This window comes from Lepisosteus platostomus, chromosome 7 (assembly GCF_059453375.1).
Source record: "Lepisosteus platostomus isolate fLepPlt1 chromosome 7, fLepPlt1.hap1, whole genome shotgun sequence".
Lineage (NCBI taxonomy): Eukaryota > Metazoa > Chordata > Actinopteri > Semionotiformes > Lepisosteidae > Lepisosteus > Lepisosteus platostomus.
Window position 1 is genome coordinate 1,382,461 of NC_142617.1, and position 22,442 is coordinate 1,404,902.

The 22,442-nt window shown below is 43.2% G+C and overlaps 2 protein-coding genes and 1 long non-coding RNA gene across 5 annotated transcripts in view; 2 read left to right on the plus strand and 1 right to left on the minus strand.

Moving 5' to 3' along the window:
• Positions 1-200: 200 nt before the first annotated feature.
• Positions 201-15,317, minus strand: LOC148657744 (fibroblast growth factor 9). Of its 2 annotated transcripts, XM_088638428.1 has the most exons (4): positions 14,743-15,317; positions 14,243-14,513; positions 7,325-7,428; positions 201-1,491 (listed from the first exon to the last, which is right to left on the minus strand). In XM_088638428.1, the coding sequence occupies exons 2-4, from the start codon at positions 14,502-14,504 to the stop codon at positions 1,246-1,248; spliced, it is 612 nt and encodes a 203-aa protein (XP_088494554.1). In that variant the 5' UTR covers positions 14,505-14,513; positions 14,743-15,317; the 3' UTR covers positions 201-1,245. The 2 variants fall into 2 exon arrangements, with proteins under 2 accessions (XP_088494554.1, XP_088494552.1); XM_088638426.1 differs by having other exon boundaries at positions 14,243-15,316.
• Positions 15,318-19,047: 3,730 nt separating this feature from the next.
• Positions 19,048-22,442, plus strand: part of micu2 (mitochondrial calcium uptake 2) — an 80,543-nt gene continuing 77,148 nt past the window's right edge. For both annotated transcript variants that reach the window (XM_088638419.1, XM_088638420.1), the window contains exon 1: positions 19,048-19,299. In XM_088638419.1, coding sequence (XP_088494545.1) covers positions 19,099-19,299 — 201 coding nt within the window. In that variant the 5' untranslated portion in view covers positions 19,048-19,098. The remainder of the gene's footprint in view (positions 19,300-22,442) is intronic.
• The window catches only part of LOC148657746 (uncharacterized), a 35,476-nt gene continuing 32,339 nt past the window's right edge, over positions 19,306-22,442 (plus strand). The window contains exon 1 of the long non-coding RNA XR_015939976.1: positions 19,306-19,914. This is a non-coding gene — a long non-coding RNA (uncharacterized LOC148657746). The remainder of the gene's footprint in view (positions 19,915-22,442) is intronic.

Sequence of the window (22,442 nt, forward strand, 5' to 3'; positions counted from 1 at the left end):
CCGGGACAGATGTCCATGTAACGGGCAGTCTGATTTCAGGCCCCGTGACTGTTGAGTTTATGAAAGATAATGGTTTTTAAACAAAGGGGTGCAGGTTTGGCCTGCTTCCTTTTTTCGATGTAAATCCTCCCTCCTGAGAGAAAGCGCGAGAGTGGGGAGACATCAGACAGGAAGACACAAAAGACACAGCGTAGGAACAGTCAGGACCCAGGTTTTTCTTTAATCCTCAGGGAAAGCTATGAAACAAGCGGTAAGAAGAGTGGATACTCAGTGTCATGAGTGCTGTGCATATTATTACAATAATATGGGCAAAAAATAGATTGTCACCTTCAGTACAATAAGGGTCACTAGAATATCTTCTGTCCATGCCGACAGGATTTGTGTTCATCCACGAAGATACCACGGCCTCCGGCACAACATGCCTACAGCATCTAAAGCTTTCCGAAATGCCTATCTTGGTCTATACATATTTCATTAAAAATAAACTCTATATAATAAATAAATATATAAAATAAATATAATGTTGCCTTTGAAAGTTTTCTATAAATAAATTTAAGGTTTCCTTTTTTTTTCTTTTTACTAAGAGGTCTTTGCTTTAAGCTCCAAGGAGCTGATAACTGAAAACGTCTCTTGCCTTTTTTTTTTAAGACTGCATCGTACATGCCACCGTTCATACAGGACAGGCGTGAGCAGGCCACCAGCCAAAACCCGAACGCAGCGATGCTGATATAAGATGAGGAGGAACTGATGGGGAGGGGTGGAGAAAAAAAATATGAAAAGCGTGTCCGTCTCTCAACATGCATCGGGCCACACCCCTCTCAGTCTCAGTCTCCGTCTCCCTCTCTGCCTCTCTCCACGGGTCCAGGCGCCTCTCTCCGGCTCTCTTCCCGTCTTGCGTTGCCCCTGGTGACGAAACCGAGCGAGCGGGCGCGGCTCCCCTCTAACAGGACAGACCGTATTTTAAGTGCAGGACAGAAACCGGCACGTTCCATCCAAGCCTGCATCATACATTATGCATGCGGCGAAGTTTGGCAACAGTGCAGCTGATGTGATGACACAGCTAATCAATAAGAGCCCACCGCACAAAAATCTCTAGAGTGTTTGTTGTCTGCTTTGTTTCTATTCTGTTTTATATATTTTTTTAGTTTGTTTTGTTGTCGTTGTTGTTGTTGTTGTTGTTGTTGTTGTTGTTGTCGTCGTTTCCACTTTTAAGGGCTCAAACCAGAAAAAAAACGTATGTTATTATCAACTTTGGCTTAAAATATCTTTATATAGTTCGGGTACTTTGTCAGGGTCCACAGGTCTTGGTAAAAAGTGTGTAAACCTCTGGTGCCTTTTAGTCCTAGTCCCTTCTCTCGGAGTGCCGTCCTTATTTAACGCCACATAGTATCTTCGTCCAGTGTCCGTGTGTTTGTATAGATTGGAGGAGTACGTGTTGTACCAATTCTCCTCAAACTGCTCCCGGAAAACACACTCCGGCGTCAGCTTTTCCTGCAGAGCAAACACAGAAGAGATGAGTGTTAGACAGGTGTATCAATAAAAGGTACACATTCTTAAAGCTAATTTGCCGCACAGAAAGTTGTAAAAAGCACCCTTCAAGTTGATCAAGTGTAGTTAAACACGAGGCAGCCACAAAGCAGAAAGGGTTGGAAACAAGATTTTTTAAGTCAAATAAATTTTCACGTTTCCAACGGTTGCAGAAGAGTGTGTTCCAGGTTCCGTTATTGCACCGATAATACAGAGACTGAAAACCCTCGAGCTTCCTTTCCGAGAAATCTTGACCGTGCTGAGAAGGGATATGTTCATCATGAAACATTCACTTGTCCCGATGGGATATTACCTGTTGTCAAATTTCATTGAGGTGAGCTAACGCTTTGCCGGCAGTTTATTACTGTCGACTGAGAAACGTTTGCTTGTAAAATCGAATAGGCCATTGACATTATAACGACACATCAGGTTAATATCTACATGATGCGACTGTGATGTTTATGTAAACATTACACCTGCCAGAGCCTTTCCGAGCTCCGCAAGCGACACTGACACTGCCAAAGCGGCGGCGAGAAAGAGCACATTTCGCTCTTAAATGGCTGGAAATGTGCATAATATATGCTAACCGACGTGGAGCGGATATAAACATAACGAATACGGCGTTCATCTAAACTTAAGTTGGGGGATTTGAAGAGAGAAAATGGGTGCAAAATACTTAGAGACTAGTCCCACTTGATTCTGCCCTCAGAAACCTCATGGGACGCAGAACTCAAAAGATGTTCAAAAAACAATAAGATGGGGTGGAATCTGGTGCTGCAGAAAAACAAAAACAAAGTGTGCACACACAAATATTGACATACTGTACATGTTGTTACTTTTCCCTTATTTTTGTCACAAGTTTGTCATGTGCCAACTAAAACTGTAGGTTGTTCTTCCGCCTTTCTAACTTTCTCAGCATCCAAACTTCCTTTACATTACACACGCGATGTAAGGAAGTGAGATGTATTAATAGCAATCTTAAGAGCCACGCAATCTCTCAAAATATATGACATTATACTCAGCGAGGTGATTCCTATTATTTTTCATTGTGAAAATGAGTGTCCCATGCTAGAGCGGAACAGAATTATTCTGCAATCTTTGTTTTTGTCATAACCTCTCAGGCATTGCCAGCAGCATTGTCCTCCGTGCTTATGTGTTACAAGGGAACACAGGACACGAAGAAGCCGCATGATTGCACGACGGGGTGTCTTTCAAGGGGTTAAGCGAGTGCTAACAGACGCACAGTAGCTGCAGCTGACTTCGCCCATCAAGAACACAAACACACAGATCACGGGGAAAGATCACGGGGGTAGTGTCGCGTTATTGTGGATCTCCCCCACCCCCCCCCCCACCCGACCTCATCAAAGCAGCGGACTTTAAAGGAACTGCAGCACAGATGTATTTTTCTGGCACACTTCACGGAACTCCAGCTCGAGAGCCTGGACCCAGGCTGAATCCCACAGGACGCAGGCAGTGAGCGCTAGCTGCTGTGTGGGAACTGGCAGCGCGTCCGGGCTCACCTCGCCCCCTGCGTCACGAACAGCGCATCCGGGGAGCCCTGCTGGCGTGTGGCTTACGTGCCGACAGGTCTCTCACTTCGTCCCCACCAGCCACGGGGGGGCTGCGTGTTCGAAACCTCGCGTGTTAGATCGGTAGAGTCGGGGGTGGTTTTAAGATGCAGGCTCTGAGCGCCTCTTGAAAACGTCAAGACAGTGCTTCGAAAATGATCCATAATTCATGTTAAGGGGGTGAAAAGTCCAACTCGCAGAAGCCAGAAAATTCCTCAAGCGGCAGTGAGAGCAGAGGAAGAATGGAAAGAAACAGAGTCCCCTTGTTCAGCAACAGCCGAATGAGAGATACTTTCCCTAAGTAACGCAGATCCAAAGGGTTGTTTTTAAGAAATGTTATGAAGCAATGTTATTTTTTTCCTAATGCCAGCAGATGATACTTCTGTGATTTTCTTACATTCTGGCTACAGACGTAAGATCTTACTGGTGTTCAAATATGGCCTTGCTTTTAATTAATGCTACTTGGCGAGACTTGGCAAGTTTGTTCTCCATGGTTCAATTAGTGGCAAAACCACGAAGTGAAGCAAAGTCCTGCACTCTCCGTGCCTTCCTCTGAATTCTGGAACATGTCAGAGTCCCTGTTACACGCTGGGAAGGGGGCAGAATAACTCAATCAGGGAAAGGGGTGATTCAGTGATCTGCACACACATTCCAGCAGAGCTGCGCACTTTAAACGTGTGGAAAAACAGACTAAGGAATGACCCACGCAGCCTTTAATTCAGTCCTGGCGGTTTTCCCAGGGCCATCTCCCAAAGTCCACCTGTTATTATGGCCCTTCCGAGGAATTCCTGCTTCACATTTACCAAGTTGTAACCTGCAGGTGATTTTATTACTGTTGTTGCTGTTGGCAGCGTTATTACGGTCACACATCCCACCTACAGCAGGGGTTGGCTTCATCAGAGAAGAATCACGACATGCTCTGCTGTTTGCAGCGGGCTGCGGTGGACGTTCCTGTTCTCCTGGAGTTTCTCATCTTTACTTCGGGGGATGGAAAGAATCTGACTCGGCTCCAAGCCAGACAAGGTGCTTCCATAGCAACTGCAGCATTTAGGTTCGGCTCTGACTGTACCGAAAACTTCCACACATTTCCAGAGAAAGAGCTTTTTCATATTTTTCTATAGAGGCGTCTATATGAAAACAGGCTGTCTATATCACCTGTCTGGTGTTGGGGAGATGACATATTTCACATTGTTAAACAGTTCCTCATGTTACAGTATTCTGCTCAAAGAAAAATAACTTTGTGTGTCCATATGGCATGTCATCCAACTGAACCTGTCAGTGATAAGAAGACACAACCTCACCCTGCTTGCCTGTCTATTTGCAGATAAGAAGAAGACGCTCTGAAGACCTATTTAACAGTCCACTGGATAAGGCCTGAGCATTGTCCTATCACTAGGGAGACTCACAGATGATCTCATTACAGAGATTGCACACAGATAGTGTTTTGATGTCATTTTGCCACCAAGAAACCCTTGTTGGAAGAAGCAGCCCAATTAAGGAAATCCAAGCACATTCTCTGTGTGGCGCAAGAGCAGACACAGCCAAGTGTAAAAGAGAAGGCAGTGGAGCGCCTTAGCGGAGGACTGAGGAGATCTTGAAGGAAACCTTAAGACTGGTTTTATCTCTGGCAGCAAGTAGCTACAAGTTAGACCATAAACAAAGCCAAAGAATGACCTGCTGGAAGAGCACCCAAAACAAACAAACTTCACTTCCAAGTAATTAGGTTTAAACTAACAAATAAAACAGTGTAATATGATAACGAATAACTCAACCAAAGGCGTTCCCTGTGATGAAAGACTCTGTCTTTTAGATCAAACGTAGCTCACTGATCAGAATTGCTTATGTGCTCCACAGTGGTGCCAAGCATTTCGAAATACAACCACAAGACAACGTTGATACTAGATATTGTATAAGAACTGAGTCTGACAAAAAACAAGGTGAAGAAACAGGGAGCTGCAGAAAAGCATTGCATCCACTCCCACCTAAATGTTGAATTGTTCGTGTTCTCTGTGGAAGGAATGTCCTATCCCAGCAGTTACAATTAAGTTAACATTTTAAATAAAGTTTTTTAAAAAAGAAATTTTAAGTAACTTTAAAAACCAATTTGCTCTCAAAGATTCTTAACACTGATTAAATATTATTTATGACTTGTGAGACCTTCTGAAGATATGGTATCAAGTAATATGGCATCTTGCAGACCAAAGTGAACAGAACCTTTCTTTTTGGAAACAATAAGATTCCAAAGTTACTCATACCTACAATGAACTGTATCTAAAAGCTGAATTTAAAATCCATGAATACATTTAGTATGTTTAGAGAAATAATTCAAAGGCTTGCTTGAGTTTCAATATTTTATAACTAAAAAGAACACCTGTCAAAAACAGTTACATGTTTCTAAATACACAATGATCAAATGTATTCTTAACCAAGTGAGTTTATGAGTCCTCTTTTGGTCTTGGCAACTTTGAGAAGGTGGACTTTTAATAGGTTATTAAACATAAGGATATTAAAAGAAACTCCACAGGTCCTCTATTGGAGGCTGTGACAACCAAGAACACATATTTTTCTGCTCTACCTTTGCCTCATTGAGTTTGACATGGGATTTGAGTTGATACCCTTTTGTACAGCCAACTTGTGACAAAGCATGAGCTTCATGAGAAAAGTGTCTTGGCAACTTTGTAATCTGTCTAGGACATGAGGACCAGGGGACGCAAACCAATCCTGAAGCAGATCAGAATATTTCTGTTCTTCTCAGAAGGAACGACTTTCTTTTGATTCTCATAAATGACTTTCTTTCTGTGCTTATCAGACTCATGAGGACACTGTCCAAAAACTCCATTTGTGTTTCTTCCTGCTGTATCACTTTGTCCCAACTGACTTGGGAGTCACTAGTTGCCATTTGACGAATTCATGTCTTTTTTATGTTACCATGAAGCTCTCCCACGAACCCCAAATTCACTGGACCAACCCTGGATGGTGATCGAAGAGACTCTGGATCCTACTAATGAATTATGTTTGCAGATTCCCAACTGTTGTTGAGTCAAACACCCAACTTCTATTCTGACCACACATTTGGGTAAAACTCTCCTACGTCCTCTCCCTCGTGTGGTAGCAACCATCCCTTTCACCTCGGCCCTTTTGGGGACGAGCGAAACAGTCAGAACTGGGGCTTCAACAAGTTCAACTTATAAGTTACGGTTCAACAAGGGTCTGTTATATTTAGCAGCTACTACATTACTGAAGCTTTATGGGCAGTGTGGCTAAGCCCTAAATATACAATAATCAGGTATACAAGAGCCGACATGGACCACAGTAACCCCTGACAACTGCCACTTATATTACTCCCAACATCCTTACGTGAATGAAATTGTGTCATGTCCTCTCTGGTCATTGTAAGCAGATAATGTTGCCTTTGCTTGGAAGAGGTCTAAAACGTTGCCCCCCAACGGCCAACAGAGGTCCAAACCAGGTGCATCTGTCAATCGAGCAGCCGTGAGTGAGGGGTTAATGCTGACATGCAGCTTTTGAGCGCGTTGCTCTATGGCAGCAATGAATGTGTAAATAACCCAGTCTGTCCCTGCTAGGAGCTCCCTGTTTGTCTTCACAACATCCTCAGTCCCCTAACAAGACCATTCTGAATGGTTTATGCTGCTATAGAAGTATACACCGTTGTGAGTCAGATGAGAGCTGGCTGAAATGTCCTGAGACTGCAGTGTACAAATCTTTCAGTTTCAGTTCAAATTCTGAGCACGAGCACATAAAAGAGCCATGTGATCTGATGTTATAAAGTGAGAGCCCTGGGCAACACTTTCCTTTCAAACACTTTCATTACCCTCATAATAAAATGATGCTCTTCTCAGAAAAAAACAAACTTCTTTAGATCTGCAAATGGAAAGCTATACAGTAGGTAACAAACCCACACCTGTCTGACTTAACCTGCCAAAGTAGGGAACTACTTGGGCTCCTTATGATTGTCTTGTTTTAATAAATCAAGGATCCTAATTACTGTACATGAATTCATAACAAATGTCTTTTTAAACAGAGTATTATGACAGAAGTTTAATTGTGTAACCAGGACACTTCTGTGGGAGTATATTGTTTTGCAAGAGATCCATCAAAAGTAACCGTGGAAAAAGACATCTCCTTGAAGCGCCTCAGCCTGTTGTCTTTGTCAGTGAAGCGGACTGTGCAATCTTACGCCACGACCTGCGGTTGTGTATTGAACTTACCGACCCATACAGCTCCCCCTTCTCATTCATCCCGAGGTAGAGGCCGCTGTCCACGCCGCGGATGCTGACGAGGCCCACAGCTATGCTTATAAACTCCAGTATACCTGAGAAGACAAAGCAGAGGACGTTTCCCACAAACAGCCACACCGCACGTAGCACTGCTCTGCAAGCACGCAGCCCTGGAGACCGAGGAGGACTCGGGCTGGCTCGGTTATCAGCTTTAATTGCCCGATGTTTTTTATCCACAGCAAACTAAAACTTCACCCATTTATACATTTATACTGCACTAGCACTAGGAGTGTAAATGGTTATATTAACGAGGAGGATGGGTGAACCCAGTGCGAGAAAGGTTCAAGCAAGGAAAGAATCCCTTTACGACCCCCCTGCACACGAACCGTTACCACAGGGCAAAGAACTGGTCCAGTCAGCCACAGGCAGGAACAAAAGCCTTGTCCACGGAGTAGTACACATCAATCATTGGAGTGTTTACTCAGGGGACAATTCTGAATGGGACTCCCAGCTCAGTAGCAAAACACAAGAGACCGGTGCAGAGGGCCCAGCGGGGCCACATCGGCCTCCTGTCGGAAGAAGCGCATGGTGTACCTGTGGAGTACCTGTGGAGGGTAACAGGTAACAGGTAACGGGCCATGCCAAGCGATAGTCCATTCCTGCCCATCAAGAGCTGCATTTTAATTGATCCTAACGAGCTAGTGATTACAGAGACCACACCTCATCCTCATGCTCTCTGGACTGGTTTAGTTTGTTTGTGTGCAGAATGCCTAATAATGTGGTTGTAGAGCACAGTGTTCCTCTACTTTTATTCTCGGAGTAAAACAAGAGAACACTGAATCGAAATGTTATCTGGCCAAATACTTCCTGTCTCTGATGTACGTCTTTTTAAAGAGTGTTGGATACCTATGCTTCCCTTCTGTCCCACTGACCACATATTTAACCTAAAACTGAAGTGTTTTAAGGGTTTTGAGAGGTTTCTCAATTCATTCTTTAATATTTTCTTCTTTCCTTAGATAACGTGTATTGTCTCCAGTATCGGCACACGAAACTTGTCCAGGACATGCCTGCTGGACAGAGGGAGCTTGAAACACACATGGAGGCTGACACAAGAGGTTCGAAACCTAAAGCTAACGAGAGGAAAGAGAGGAATCAAAGCTGACTGTAACTGAAACGAGTTTAGTTTTATTACATGTATGTCAAGGACATAGCCTTTTAACCCGGAACCTCGAAAGCACCTTGTTTAGGAGCCTTCGGATCTGGTTCTTCTGAGGTAACAGGCTGATTTACAGAAGAGAGGAGACAGTGCATTCGTAACAAGAAGGCAGAGTGGGAGCCCGTCGATGTTGCAGAAGAGCGCCTTAGGACAGGATTATCAGACTCACTTTATTATATATTAAATTTATACGGTGGATATGTTGAAAAAAATTCCAGCAGTCCTGTCCAAAAGAAATATGTGTATTGTGTTTGAGTTTCCAGCATTAACCTTTTCCAGTATTGTTGGCTGTACTTTCATTACTCCTTGAAACAAAAGCCTTCTCCAGAAAGAGCCTTCTCCTTGCCAGCTGTTAATCAGATATGCAAAACAGACTGAAATGATGCATTGCAGTCCTATTTCCCTATAGGTAGCACTTTAGGACTGTGAAACTAAAAATCATTTTTGAAGGGTTGTGTTATGTTCTGTGACACTTCAGAAGACAAACATACTGTATATGTAAATAAGCCTTGCAACTTGATAAAGATTTGGTAATTTGATTAAGAAAAGCAAACATGTAGCATGTGTAACGCATGGGTTAACTGTGACTGTATGGCAGCAATTGTGTCTGCAGTTTAACCAGAAATGGAGCACAGCCCCTGAGTTGTTCACAAATGTGCATTTTACAGGTGGAGCTGCAGTTCCATGGCTGGTGAGGTCAGCCCCCTCCTTTGCACACAGCTCTTTGAGATCCTTTGGCATGGAGAGCGCCGTATAAAAGCAAGGAATGATTATTATTTGTTGGATATTCTGAAGTGTTGACCATCAGGGGAGCAGAGTGATGGAGACGTAGCTGTACAGGAGTTATCCAGCATGTTAGCTGCATGACGTCAGCACATCTAGGCATGTTAAATACAAACTACTGTACAATCGCTATGTATGGATGTTACTAATTTAAAAGAACCTGTAAAACATTTTTATAGCGCAGACACCTCTAATCCATTACCCAATGTGCTGTTACTAAAACTTCTTTTTCTTTGGTTTAGAAAACAGAGGTACTCAGAAGCTCATTGTGTTTACCACAGTACAACACATTTCAGCACATTGTCAATGAATGCAAATATTTTTACCAGGACACCACAGGGTGCAACCTGATAATTCTTCATGTCAAGGCAAATTGCTCACCTGATGCTGATTTTATATATCTGAGGAAGTGACAGTCTGTCCTCTTAAACGCTTGTGTAGCTGTTGCTGGAGGCTCTGGGCACAGTGCTCAGTTCATGGTTTGATGTAAACTTTCAGAAAGGACAGTGGCCACTGTACAATCTAACAGATCTTTCATTTCTTTTCCCAGTAGGGGGATCAGAAATGTCTGACAACATTTATTTACTGAACCAATTACATTTTCAGTTCTTTCAGTTCACGGTTGGTTTTCTTTAAGCACTTATTACAAAGTGCAGTTTGCTCTGACAACAACAACTCTCCTTTTCATCACATAACATGCAAACTGTTGTGTTTGTTGATCTGTTGAAGTAGACACAACATGGGTCCTGACTAAATTATTATGGCATAAATACACAAAGATGTGTCACAACACAGGCGCTATTCAGCAGATCCAAATACACTGTCTGTTTTGCATCACAAAGTGTAAAGATGAAAAATCACAACTTAACACTTTCTTCTGGTTTTTGCCTGCTTTTTATGTGATATGTTTTTACATTTGGCACTTAAAACAGTGCAGGAAAACTGATATACCACAAACCTCAACACTGGTGGACTGCAACAAAAAATAATGAAGTCACTAATTCAGACTGAAGCTATTTAAAGGTACAGGGAGATGTCAGTGTAGACCAACATTAACCTTCCATGACTTCTTGTGTGATTATATTGGAAGACGGAAGCTAACTCCAGACCTTGACCACATATGATGGATACAATCTAGACAGCAGGTAAATATGTTCAAGTAGGGAGCTGCATCAACATGTGCATAGACTGCAAAGGTACAAGTAAAGGCTTATTCCATGCTGAAAAGAGAAGAAAAGAAACAAAACGTTATGGCTGAGGAGCCTTCTTCAGAAACCCACAGCTGAAATGCTCTGTTTCATTTCTTCTCTTTTCATATATGTTTTCAGATACTGTATGTTCCCTGGACACATACGGAATCCTTTACTGTAGGAAGTCATGACTGAGGAAATGCATCATGAAACTGAGTGAAACACCATACCTTCACCCACCCTAACAAATCATTTATTATGGCATTACTCTGAACAGTATGCTCAGACTATCTTATTCAATAAAGAGCCAGTGGACTGAATAGTTCTCTTCACGTGAACATCCGGATCGGAAGGCTATGAACATATGCACTACTTGCAATGCTGTAAAAGCCAATCCATTTTGTTACAGTGCAAGGTGTGCTCCTTGTAATCCTCATTCAGCACAGCTCGGCTCCTGTCTGGACGGCCTCCAGCAAGGGTGACCTCGTTATTGCTGTAGTGCTGCTTTGCTGGGACTGGAGTTTTAATGCTGCACATGCAGAGGTTTTGCTGATGCAACAGACACGCCTCTGCTGCCCAGAGTTATTGGATTCGCTGTGACATCTTTGTCTCAAAAAGTCACGAAGGACGTGGTATTAATTCACCATCTGCTATGCAGCCTCCAAAGACAGAAATAAAGGTCAGATGTAGAAAACTACAGTACATCAGTAGTACTGTTATCTTACATCACTAATATTCTCTGTGATTTACTGTACTGTCATACACCTGACCTTGTAGGTACTTGTAGGTATACACACAATAAGATGTTCATAATTGTGACGCATGGTATTAAAATCATCCAATGATATTTCCTATGTGCTTAGTAATGGGTTATGTCTACTCATAAAAGTGCACTTCTCATTCACTGGAAAACTGGCAGCTCATACTCCAAGGGAATATTTGTGGCTCTTTCCTTAACTTTTCTAACTTAAATGTGATGTTTAATCTACATTGTTTTTTCAGGTAATAAACATTCCCAATAACAGTTATTCTATTCTTTATAGACCTATCTCTTAGAGAAAAATGAGAAAACAGGTATTGCTGATTTGTGCGGATTTAAAAAAAAAGAGAAACTGACCCTTTTCAATCAGAAGAAGGAACAACAGTCAAGTGATTCAGAGTCTTACACTGTTTCATTAACTGTACTGGATTGAATCATAACACTGTACGGTTACAGGTTTCTGTCCATAAATGTGCAATTACAACTTTCCCTCTTTGATGTCCCCAGTATAACCAGCGATTAAGTTTGAAGTCTCATCTGAAATAACTTGAATACAGATCTAAGGTCTCTGTGACTCACCAGGTTGGCCGATCACAATCCAAAACCGGAATGGAAGTCAGCACCAGGGAAACAGGCATCTGCCCATCTGATCTTACTCATTTCTCCAGCTGGGAATAGCCCAGACTGTAAAGCAAGTGTAACACTCAGCACAAACGGCTGTGATCTTACAGTATTGATGACAGGGAGACCCAAAGGACAATGGGCTGGAGACCTACTGCACCAGAATCAGAACCTCCCAGCACTGACCGCAGCCTCACCCTACAACATTACTCCCTGCTCACACACTTGACTTCCAGAGACATGGCGAGCAGAATCGTCCAGGCATTCATTTCCCCTTAAATAGTGGTGTGTTTCACGATTGAAGATTAAATCGAAAGCTGAAAAGGCTCTCATTCCAGAAGTACAGTGCAGATTGGCCACCCTTTTTGAGGGATTTATTTTTAAATATTCTTGTGAAAAAGACACAGCGTCCTGCGTGTGAAGTAAACTTTATTTATATATATATACATCGATCTAAAATTATTTTACTGGTACGATTATCTTTAGAACCCAAATATTTCTCGAAATCGGCCGTTCATTTTAGGCTATTCATTTTCTTCGAAAGGAGCTTGAAAAGATGATGTAAAGTTCTGACAGGCTCTCAGCACTCAAGGTGGGCTTGAACAGCCACGCGTTTGAATAATTAGGGTAAAGCTGCAGAAAAGCAGAAAACATCCCCACCAGTCAATACGCCTGAAGGATATTTCGGGAAACTATAGCATCTCCAGCGCCTCTCGCACTGCGTCAAATTTAATGCGGTCGATCCTTCCACGGCTTGAAATGTTACTGGTTTGCATGTGATGGTTACCCGGCCAGTTATAGGACCCAGCAGGTTGCCGATTGGCCCTCCGGCCCAGCGTAAGCGAAGCAGTGCAATCGCAGTACCCCCAGACACCTGCGACAGGCGTGATGCGGGTCTCGCTTTCAAGCGGCGTTAGACCGGCTTCTCGTCTTCGGGCGACCCGGGACACGTGTTCGTCAGCCGCCGGGCCGGGGGCTTTGCACGCCCCTGTCGCAGCGCCGTGCACGCCTCCGGCACACTCACACTGCAAACGCTGCCCAGCTGAAGTTGACGGCGCTGCCCAGGCGAGGAGAAACGCTGCCATCACCTGCACTAAAACACACTCCAAAAGCAGGGGCACTGTGCACGCACTGCCGGTACCGCAGTCTAGTACTAACACATTATTGTCTACCTGCCTACAACTTTTCTAAAGCACTGTTATTATGAAGGACCCCAGCACAGAACAAGTTTTTTTTTTTAATACACATCTTGTTACGTTTATCTGCAGCGCATCGGTCAATCGATGACCCAGGTATCGGAAGACGAATCTTTCACTGTTTACCGCCACTTTAAAAGAAAAAGCGCACCGTAGTTCGGGCGATCACTCATCTTGAAGAAGACGAGTCGCCTCGGGACATGTGTTTATCCCCCAGCTGAAGTGCAGGCAGGTGGCCGCAGTCCGCAGTCAACTATAAGCGACCACATGAATAAGAATAACGTAGTGTTTCTACATTCTAGTCCGGTCTTCTTCTTTTTTTCAAACGCGAAAAACTATTCCAGCGTTATCGTAGAATGTAATGGACAAGATACAGGCTTTTGCGTTTCAAAACGCACGCTTTACGAAGTCAATACATAACAATGTGCCTCCCATAGGTCACGGTAACAGTCGGATAAATGATTGTTCTTCTGGATTATGTAATGCTCGTTCTGCTGGTCAGATGCTAAATTTAACTCGGAGGTCACTTGGAGAGACTGAAGTATTCAGGCAAGACAGTCTCTTCCTATTCGAGAACTACTGTACATGCCCGATGGGTTTAAATTTCTCGCAGACACACCTCTCTGACACAACAATGAAACATCTTTTTTACACGTGCGGGGCTAAGATATAGCAGCGAACGAAAGGGTGAGTACAGATAAATAAATCACTAATTAGCTCAGAAACTGCAGAAGTAGCCACTCCCTGTGACCTAAATATATTTTGTTTCTAGACTTGTACAATGTCATGTGTGATTATGATTTTACGCATCGGGCATAGCAGCGGTGCAGAGAGCCACACACACAGAAGGAGAATGTGTTGACTCACTCATATGATGCGGTATGCTGTAGATTCCCCCTGTGAAGTGTGCTGAAATTGTACCTTTAAATAAAGGGGATCCCCGGTTTTTACGCCTCTTGGCCTCGTCGTGCAAAGGCCGAGCAGCACATTAAAAACAAAACAGAGGAAACGATCTGCCTCGAAAATGCAGACGCGTGAATGTGCAGTTAGTAGCAGTCATCGCGGAGAGTGAGGAAAGAGAATGAAAGGGGGAAAAAACGTTTTCATTTCAAAATCCCGCACCCGAAGAGTTAATATACCTACCGAATCGGCTGTGGTCTTGTCTCGTACCCTGAATGGTACCATTGGGGAAAATCTCTAAATGGAATCCGGTTCTGCAGTAAAGCTGTCTCCTTCTGAGAATTCCCTTCAAATGATCCAGGTCCGTCACCGCGGCCCCCCTGGGCAGCCCCCCGGCTTCAGAGTGAACCAGGTGCGGATTATCCGCCGGTAAAACCGGCACGTTCCCCAGAGGAAGAGCATCCTGAGCACCGAAATAGTTCCCAACTTCCCCTAAAGGAGCCATCAGAAGATTCTGCTTTTAGAGAACGAGAATAAACAATAATGATGGTATCAACCAAAGAGATCTTCTACCACTCCCTCCTCGTTGCCGTTACTGGTGAAGGTGCTCTCCCTTTAATCCATTAAAACGCATAAATAAAAGTAATATTTTGTTTTGACTGCTACGGGTTCAAGGTCACAGCGCTGTTAGTCTAAGAAACCGCCACTTTATAATCACGCACTGACATAATTTATATACATACGGTAGATCCCCCAGACCTTAACAGGTAATGTGGTCTTCAGCCCATCCAGCTGTTTGAAGAATAAAAATCCATAGCTTCTCCATTAGAGTTAAGGTTGGAATGATCATGCCAACTTAAAAAGCCGACGTTGTGGGAATTTTTAAGATGTTCAGGCTACGTCAGAATTATGGATTCTGCCTCCATAAAGGCATGCGCTGTTTTTACTGTATTATACACTGCATGCACCAGCAGGAATCCTGGAATCAAGTGTGCAAATGTGTAACATATATGTTGTTTTTAGAGATCGCACAGTGCTGCCACAGACAGAATCCCACCATAAAACTTTGATCTTCTCTGATGTGCAAAGGCAATATCCAAGAGCTGTCAGAGATGAGAGATGTCCAGGTACAGGGAATGTTGGGCGATCACCGGCGAACAGAAATACGCCAGAGCGCTTTCCTTTTTTCTTGTAATTCTTGGCTGGGTGGAAACAGGTGTTCCTTCCGCGGAGCTCGCGGTGAAATGTTGTACTCCTGCACTGAGCTGCGGCTCTTCTCTTAGTCTCCCCATCCAGCACGCAGAGTACGCAGGCAAAGCAACCATTGGGCTGGGTTTAAGGTAGTCTCCCGGGGTAGTCATGACAGCCAGAGCTCTCCACGGTCCTAGCGCTCTCGAAGTGCCTGTCCTGAAACCAAGGTGATCAGAAGAGCAGTGCAGCTTCGTAAGCAAGTTGCACCTGTTTCTTCGTAACTGCGCCGACCTTGTCGGGAGCGTGGCGGAATAAACTAATTCAAAAATATATTTAAAAAAAAATCTTAATCAACATATTGCTTCTCATATTTGGTAATGCACTTTCCTTTTTTGTATAAAAATGCTCTCTGGGTTTCTAGCGCAGTAATGAAATATTTTTTATTAACGAAACGCATATATGCACTATGAATTAAAAATTAAAATTGACTTTAAAATGATAGGATTTAGACGAGCTGCTTTTTGTTGCTCATCATTTTAAAAGACAGCTGTATGCCAGGGCGAGACAAGTTCTTCCTGCAACAGGGTTTTTATTATGTAGGCATTGGGTTTGACAATGTGTGTTTTATTTCAGAACACAGTGTGTCCCCTGTTGCAGGTGGCAAAGTGTGTTGTGGAACAGCCACCTTGGTCAATTCCAGGCCACCGTCTTTGACTCATACAGTACATACAGCCTTCTTCACACCCGAAGAAGGGTCCACGGCCGAAACGTTGTGTTTTCTTTCTTCTCTTTTCAGCATGGAATAAACCTATTACTTGTTCGTTCATATACAGGAGATATCGCCATAATCACTGTGTGCTAGTCTGCAAAGAATCTGGCCAGTTCATTTCCACTTTTCCCAACCCTGCAAACAACGGGGCAAAAGGAGTGAACCCATCCCTGGTTTCTCACAGAGCAATGCCGACACTCAGATGGGTCACTAACTTCTTAAGTAAGTTGCTGTTCTGCAGAATAGGAAGCACTGGAGAGCCTCCACACAGCAGGAAGGCAGCCTTGTACCAGGCACGCTACAAGCACAGGCTCTGCGTCGGAACACAATTCTATCCACCTTTTGGAAACTCCCTGCAGGTTTTGGAATCTCAGGAAAATGCAGGGCTAGGCGCAATGATTGTTCAATACAGCCAATATGTGAAGGAAAGTGTCCTGTGCAGAGTCCACAACAGCATTCTGCTCTCTCGGCACAATTGCTGAAGGCGTGCTGAAGTTCTTTCATCTAACGTGTAAGACACTGGCTATGTATTTCCTTTCCTTTCTCTGTGTGTTCTGGTCCTCGGCAGACCTGACGGTCTCTTCTGTTTCCAGAGGCTTGTGAACTGGATCAACCTCAGTTCCCATCATGCCTGAAGTCACATGGTTTCCATTCCACCTGGATTTAACCTATCCTCTGTAGCTTGGAGGAATTGGGAAATGGTTTCTACACAAAACAAAATATCCAAAAAGAGCACATGCAGTATGAATGCTTTTAACATGCCATGAAATCTCGCCTAACTCTGTTAATTTGCCAGGGGTACTAGGAACAGCCAAAGGTGTAAAGGACACTTAATTGTGTTTTGCATTCAAGTAAAAGCTAAACCTCTGCAGGTTACAATCTTTATGCTGCTATAATGTTAATTCCAATTTGATAAGCTTACTTCATCCACTTATTGTATCAATTATGTGCAACTGTAAGTCACCCTGTGTAATGGCATCTGCTAAGTAAATAATAAACAAATAAAATTGTCTCTGCATTTAAAAAAAAAAGATTTACAAAGCTTCAACTGGGTCTCTGTGATAATATTTCCAAATCTGTGTAAGAGACTTAACATCTGGCAAGAATTACAGAAAGAGGCTTTTTTACTAAATACCTGTACTAAGTTATTATACATACTGTGCTGCTTTGGGTGTATGTACCGGTAAGCAGGAATATTAGGTTATAGTGTATAGTGTGTAAACCAGTCAAATTTATGTTAAGTGTCTTTATTTTGGCATAAGTAATGTTTGTTTTTTTCAGTTTATTCCATGTCCTATAAATGCCACTCTAAATATTTATCTTATTTCAAGCATTCATATCCAAACTTTCCCAGTAATTATTATTTTTAGAATTTATTTAAGGTGTCCAGATATTTGAGCCATGCATTTTTTTCATGACATTCAATTGACTCTAGAGGTCAAATTGTTTATTTTTTTCTGTTTTTGTTGTAGTACAACTCATACTGCGTCTGAACAAGCCAGATATTGGTAGTGCTATACTAGTAGTGTGATGGGCTATATTCTAAACCCCTGGCTCTTTAAAAAGTTATGGTTTAAGAATGTTAAAGCTCATCACTTACTATTTGGTTAATTGATACAGATTACCTGAGTGAACTAGTTAGCAAACAAAAACACTTAAATCTCACTGTAATAAAGCAGGAGAGATATTAGAATAATAGTGTATCTAGAATAAAAAAAGAATTACTGGTGACACTTGCAATATACAGTATAATTTACTGTCACATGTCACATTAGTGAATATTTGTTAGAAATAATATATTAATGCATGCTGTGAAACTTATTACTTCTCACTACTAAGACCACAAAAAGATTTAAGTACAGAAATGTACAGAATAGGTACTGACTAATGCATTGCTAAGAGAGGGAAAAATGTTGGTTGTTTTGTGATGGTCTAGGAATGTGCTGGCTAAGAACCTTCAGATAGGACACCGATTCCAGGAACAGTAATTTATAACAAATTTTCCAAGAATCCCAAAAGACTTGACCAGAGAGTGTTCAGGGTTTGTATAAGACACCTTCAAGTGCATTTTAAAGCTAAATAAATACAATAATTAACAATAAACATTTGGCTTGCTGTGGCAAATAAAATGAAATGTTATTTCCGTACACTGTACAAAGTCTTATTACATTTTGAAAATGTTACCAGTGATGTCTGGTGTTTCATTAGATTTTAAGTGTGATAAAGTATGGCCAAAAATAATACAGTACTTTATAAATAGCAAGAAAGGCTACTGCTTTAGTCTGACTAACAGAGCTGTTTGAAAGAAAACCAAGATATATTAATGTGATTTGTACTGGCTTCTTACATTATTTCATACTGTAGTCATTTTTTTTTTGACAATTCAACCACTCGGTGCACTGATTTTAACGAGCATAAAACATTTTTTGTGTTTCTGTTGTCATGTACTGCAAAACACACTGTGGCCTTTGAGTATTGTATGAGTTTAAAAACGCTTTTTACAAAACGAAAGAGAACGGTTCTGGAACACGTCTCAGCCTGAAGTCTTTAATGCTATTGTACAACACTCAGATCCTAAATATATATGTATCCCAGGATATTTAAGTACACAGACCCACAGCTTCTCTGAAAGTTGTGTGGAAGATTATATTTTCATTACTCTGAGGAATAAAACAATAACACTTCAGGTGTGACCCCCTGCAATACATCCCGGATGTCAACAACCTCTACAAAACGTATGCCTCTACGGAATACTGCGACACAGCACTTAAAACATGCGTGCATACTATACATAATATTTCAATGCCTGGGTAATGCACATATTTATAATTATGGTTTTGGGTCCCTAATCATGTACGTCATCCGCACTTTGCACTGCACGGTTACTCTTGGAAGAGAGCAATCGTGTGCATGGGCGGGCTGAGAATCTGTGACAAGGGGACCGAGCTATTGGAAGGGAGATGTCGCAAGGGTGACATTTGCCCACACGGGCCGGCATCATCGCTAGGTGCGCCCACGCTCACGCGACCCGCAGGTCCGCGCGCAGCCCCTCCCCGCGCGACAGGGGGAAGGAGCAAGTCGCGCTGAGTCGCGGCCGCCCGCCCTTCTCGCGAGAGGGCGGTTTGACACTTCCGTGAAGATGGCTACCTGGGGCCGAGCCGCCGTGAATCTGAGAAGGGGCTTCGGCCGATTGTGGGGGGCGCGCCCCCCCGTTTTCCGACGCGCTCTGGGCTGCGGGGCGCTGGGGTCCGCCGCTCTTGGCGCCTGCTGGGCCTGTCACCAGTACGGGCTCGGGCCGCGCTTGCGTGTCTGCACGGTGTTTGCAGCGCAGGAGGAGAAGGTGAGTCTCACTGAGTCCTCGGCGTCATGTCAACTTCCAGGGAACTGGCATATGTGGAATACCGATGCCGGTTTTGTCCTTTGTTTGTTTTTGTTGTTGTTGTTGTTTAACGGTTTCTTAGGCAACGCCAGGAGATGCTTAACCCTTGACATGCGTTTGTGCAAGCTGACATAGGCTGCGACAGTCGTAAAAACAGTATTTTAGAGGTGGGAAACACTGGTTGTGATCGATGCCCCCAGAAAGCGTTGTTGTGCGTGTCATTGGCGGAGTACAGCACCCTGCAATAATGGAAAGGTTTTTCATTTGAAATTACTTCTCGGAAGTGAATTCCAGGCTCGATATGCGTTTTTTTTTACCAGCTCGGATCGTTGTGAGTTTTAGTTTTAAGCTTGTCTTCTGTATTTATGTCTTCTTGTCTTCTCAACTTCAAGCATTCTTGGACAGCTCATGAACTCACATTATGGGCGTCACTGGGTGGTGCAGGCAAAAACAGTCACGGAACTGCAAGCACTTCAGATTAGCCTAGCACAAGAGCCCTTCTTTCAAGCTTGACGGCTGTTTTACAACTTTTTTTTGCCTCTACCAGTTTAATCTGTGCTTTCAATACCATGAGCAGTAAGTAAGGCATTACGTCACACTGTCTTAAGGGCATACAGGGAGGGCGGTCTATACCGTGATCTCGTCATTTGATACGCTCTCCTGCTCCTCGTTAAGGTGGTCTGATAAACATTGTCATCATGAACAAACAGCAAACATTACGGAGGAGTCTGTAAGGCTGAATATGTTTTTTTGAATCAATTTGCTATACAGTATATGTAGTTTTTCCCAGCGAACTTGCTTTACTTACTAGATGTTTAATGTGTACAATCTGCCTGATTAATATATATACATGCGGTATATACTGTATTTGTATGTGTGTACGGCCCAATTTTCGATAGAACTGAGTAGTTAGTTCAAGTAAATAGCGAGTACAGTTACTTGTGTACAGTTAGTTGTGTTTTGTAATTATCCTAGTGTCATGCAGGTGCGCACGTACCATATTATACAGCACCAAGGAACACCATATAGAACAGTCCAGATGTAACAGGGCACCAGTATGGAGCAGCGGTCAGGGCTCTGGGCTTGTAGTGGGAAGGTTGTGGGTTGAAATCCCAGGTGAGATGCTGCTGTTGTACTTTTCAGCAAGGCTTCACCTGAATTAATCCAGTAAAATACCCCAGCCCTATACATGTCTGCTAATGTAAGCTGATTTGGTTAAATGAGTCAGCCAAATAAATACTTGTAAAAAACCGTTGAGTAAACTTGTCTCGTCTCTTGCCTCTGAGATGAAATATAATATGAAAGGAAGTGGCCTACGGTAGACCTGATGGAGTTTTTTATTGCACTGTGGAGTTAAACCTGCAAAAAGGAAAAAAAAATATCTATTTTTCAGCTTTGCAGCCAAGAAAATCACAGATCTTTTGAAATTATTTTGAAATACCATAGAATTGTTTCTTGAACTGTAATTGTCTTTATGTATTTGTAATGGAGTGAATGGAAGACATAAACAATAATAATAATAATAATAATAATAATAATTGCTTACACTTATATAATTCTTTTCTGGACACTCCACTCAAAGCGCTTTACAGGTAATGGGGATCCCCTCCACCACCAATGTGCAGCCCCACCTGGATGATGCGACGGCAGCCATAGTGCACAAGAACGCCATACACCAGCTATCAGTGGGGAGGAGAGCAGAGTAATGAAGCCAATTCAGAGATGGGGATTATTAGGAGGCCGTGATTGGTAAGGGCCAATGGGAAATTTGGCCAGGACGCTGGGGTTACACCCCTACTCTTTTCAAGAAACACCCTGGGATTTTGAATGACCACAGAGAGTCAGGACCTCGGTTTTACATCTCATCCGAAGGACGGCGCCTGTTTACAGTATAGTGTCCCCGTCACTATACTGGGGCATTAGGACCCACATGGACCACAGGGTGAGCGCCCCCTGCTGGCCCCACTAACACCTCTTCCAGCAGCAACCTTAGTTTTTTCCCAGGAGGTCTCCCATCCAGGTACTGACCAGGCTCACACCTGCTGGGCTTCAGTGGGTTGCCAGTTGTGAGCTGCAGGGTGATATGGCTGCTGGCTGCTAAATGATGAAGTTTAGAATGTCCTTTTGCAGTAGTGGTTCCACTATTTGGGTATGTCCTGTTTCTGCTCGTTCTGATGTTGTAAGATTCACTGATATATCATTTTATATATTTAAATTCTAAATTCTGTCTGTTAACAGCTAGTGCAGATGAATCTCTTATGACATTTCCTGCTTGTATCAGCCCTGTGACCCAGAAACACCTTTGACATCAGTGTTGTTTTGGGTGGTGCTAACCATGCTGATGGAACAGGGTGTGAATGTCTGTTCACACCCTCAACAGTCCCAAAGGAGGGTGCATTCCTCAGGATGGGATGCTGAAATGATGATTTCATCTTAAGTCCTCAAAACTCAGAGCCGGGCTGATGCTTTATTTGAAGCCTGCAGCGTAGAGCTATAGCAGTGTGGCTGCTGCTGCAGGCTCTGCGCCTCGCAGTGAGACTAGCAGTCAGAAAATGAACCCCAGTGTTTGAAACTCACACCTCAACTCAGTAACATTCGAGGGTTTACTAGCATGAACTGCTTGTTTTGGGTCTTGCCACAGCACGCCTATGAGTCCCATGTCTGGACCCTGACCTGGTCATTCCAAAACACTGAATGCCTTCTTCACTCATCCTCTTGTAGACTTGCTAGTGTGTTGGGGATCATTGTCCTGCTGCACAACCTAATCGCACATCAGATTCATTTTCTGCTTCAGCTGACAGGCAGATGGCCTGATATTTTCCTGTAAAGACCTGATATAAAGCAGAATTCATGCTTCTTTTAATGATGGGGAGTTGTCCAGGTCCTGCGGCTACAAAGCGTGATCATCCAATCACACTGTCGCCACCATCTTATTGTGGAACACAGAGTTTGGTTTTCACCAGGCACGGCACCACCCATGTAGCCTGAAATGTTCCACTTTTGACTCGTCTGTCCATAAAACATTCCTCCGGAAGTCTGGAGGGTTATCCAGGTGCTCTTGGGCAAACCAGAGACAAGCATCAATGTTCTTTTTAGTGTGCAAT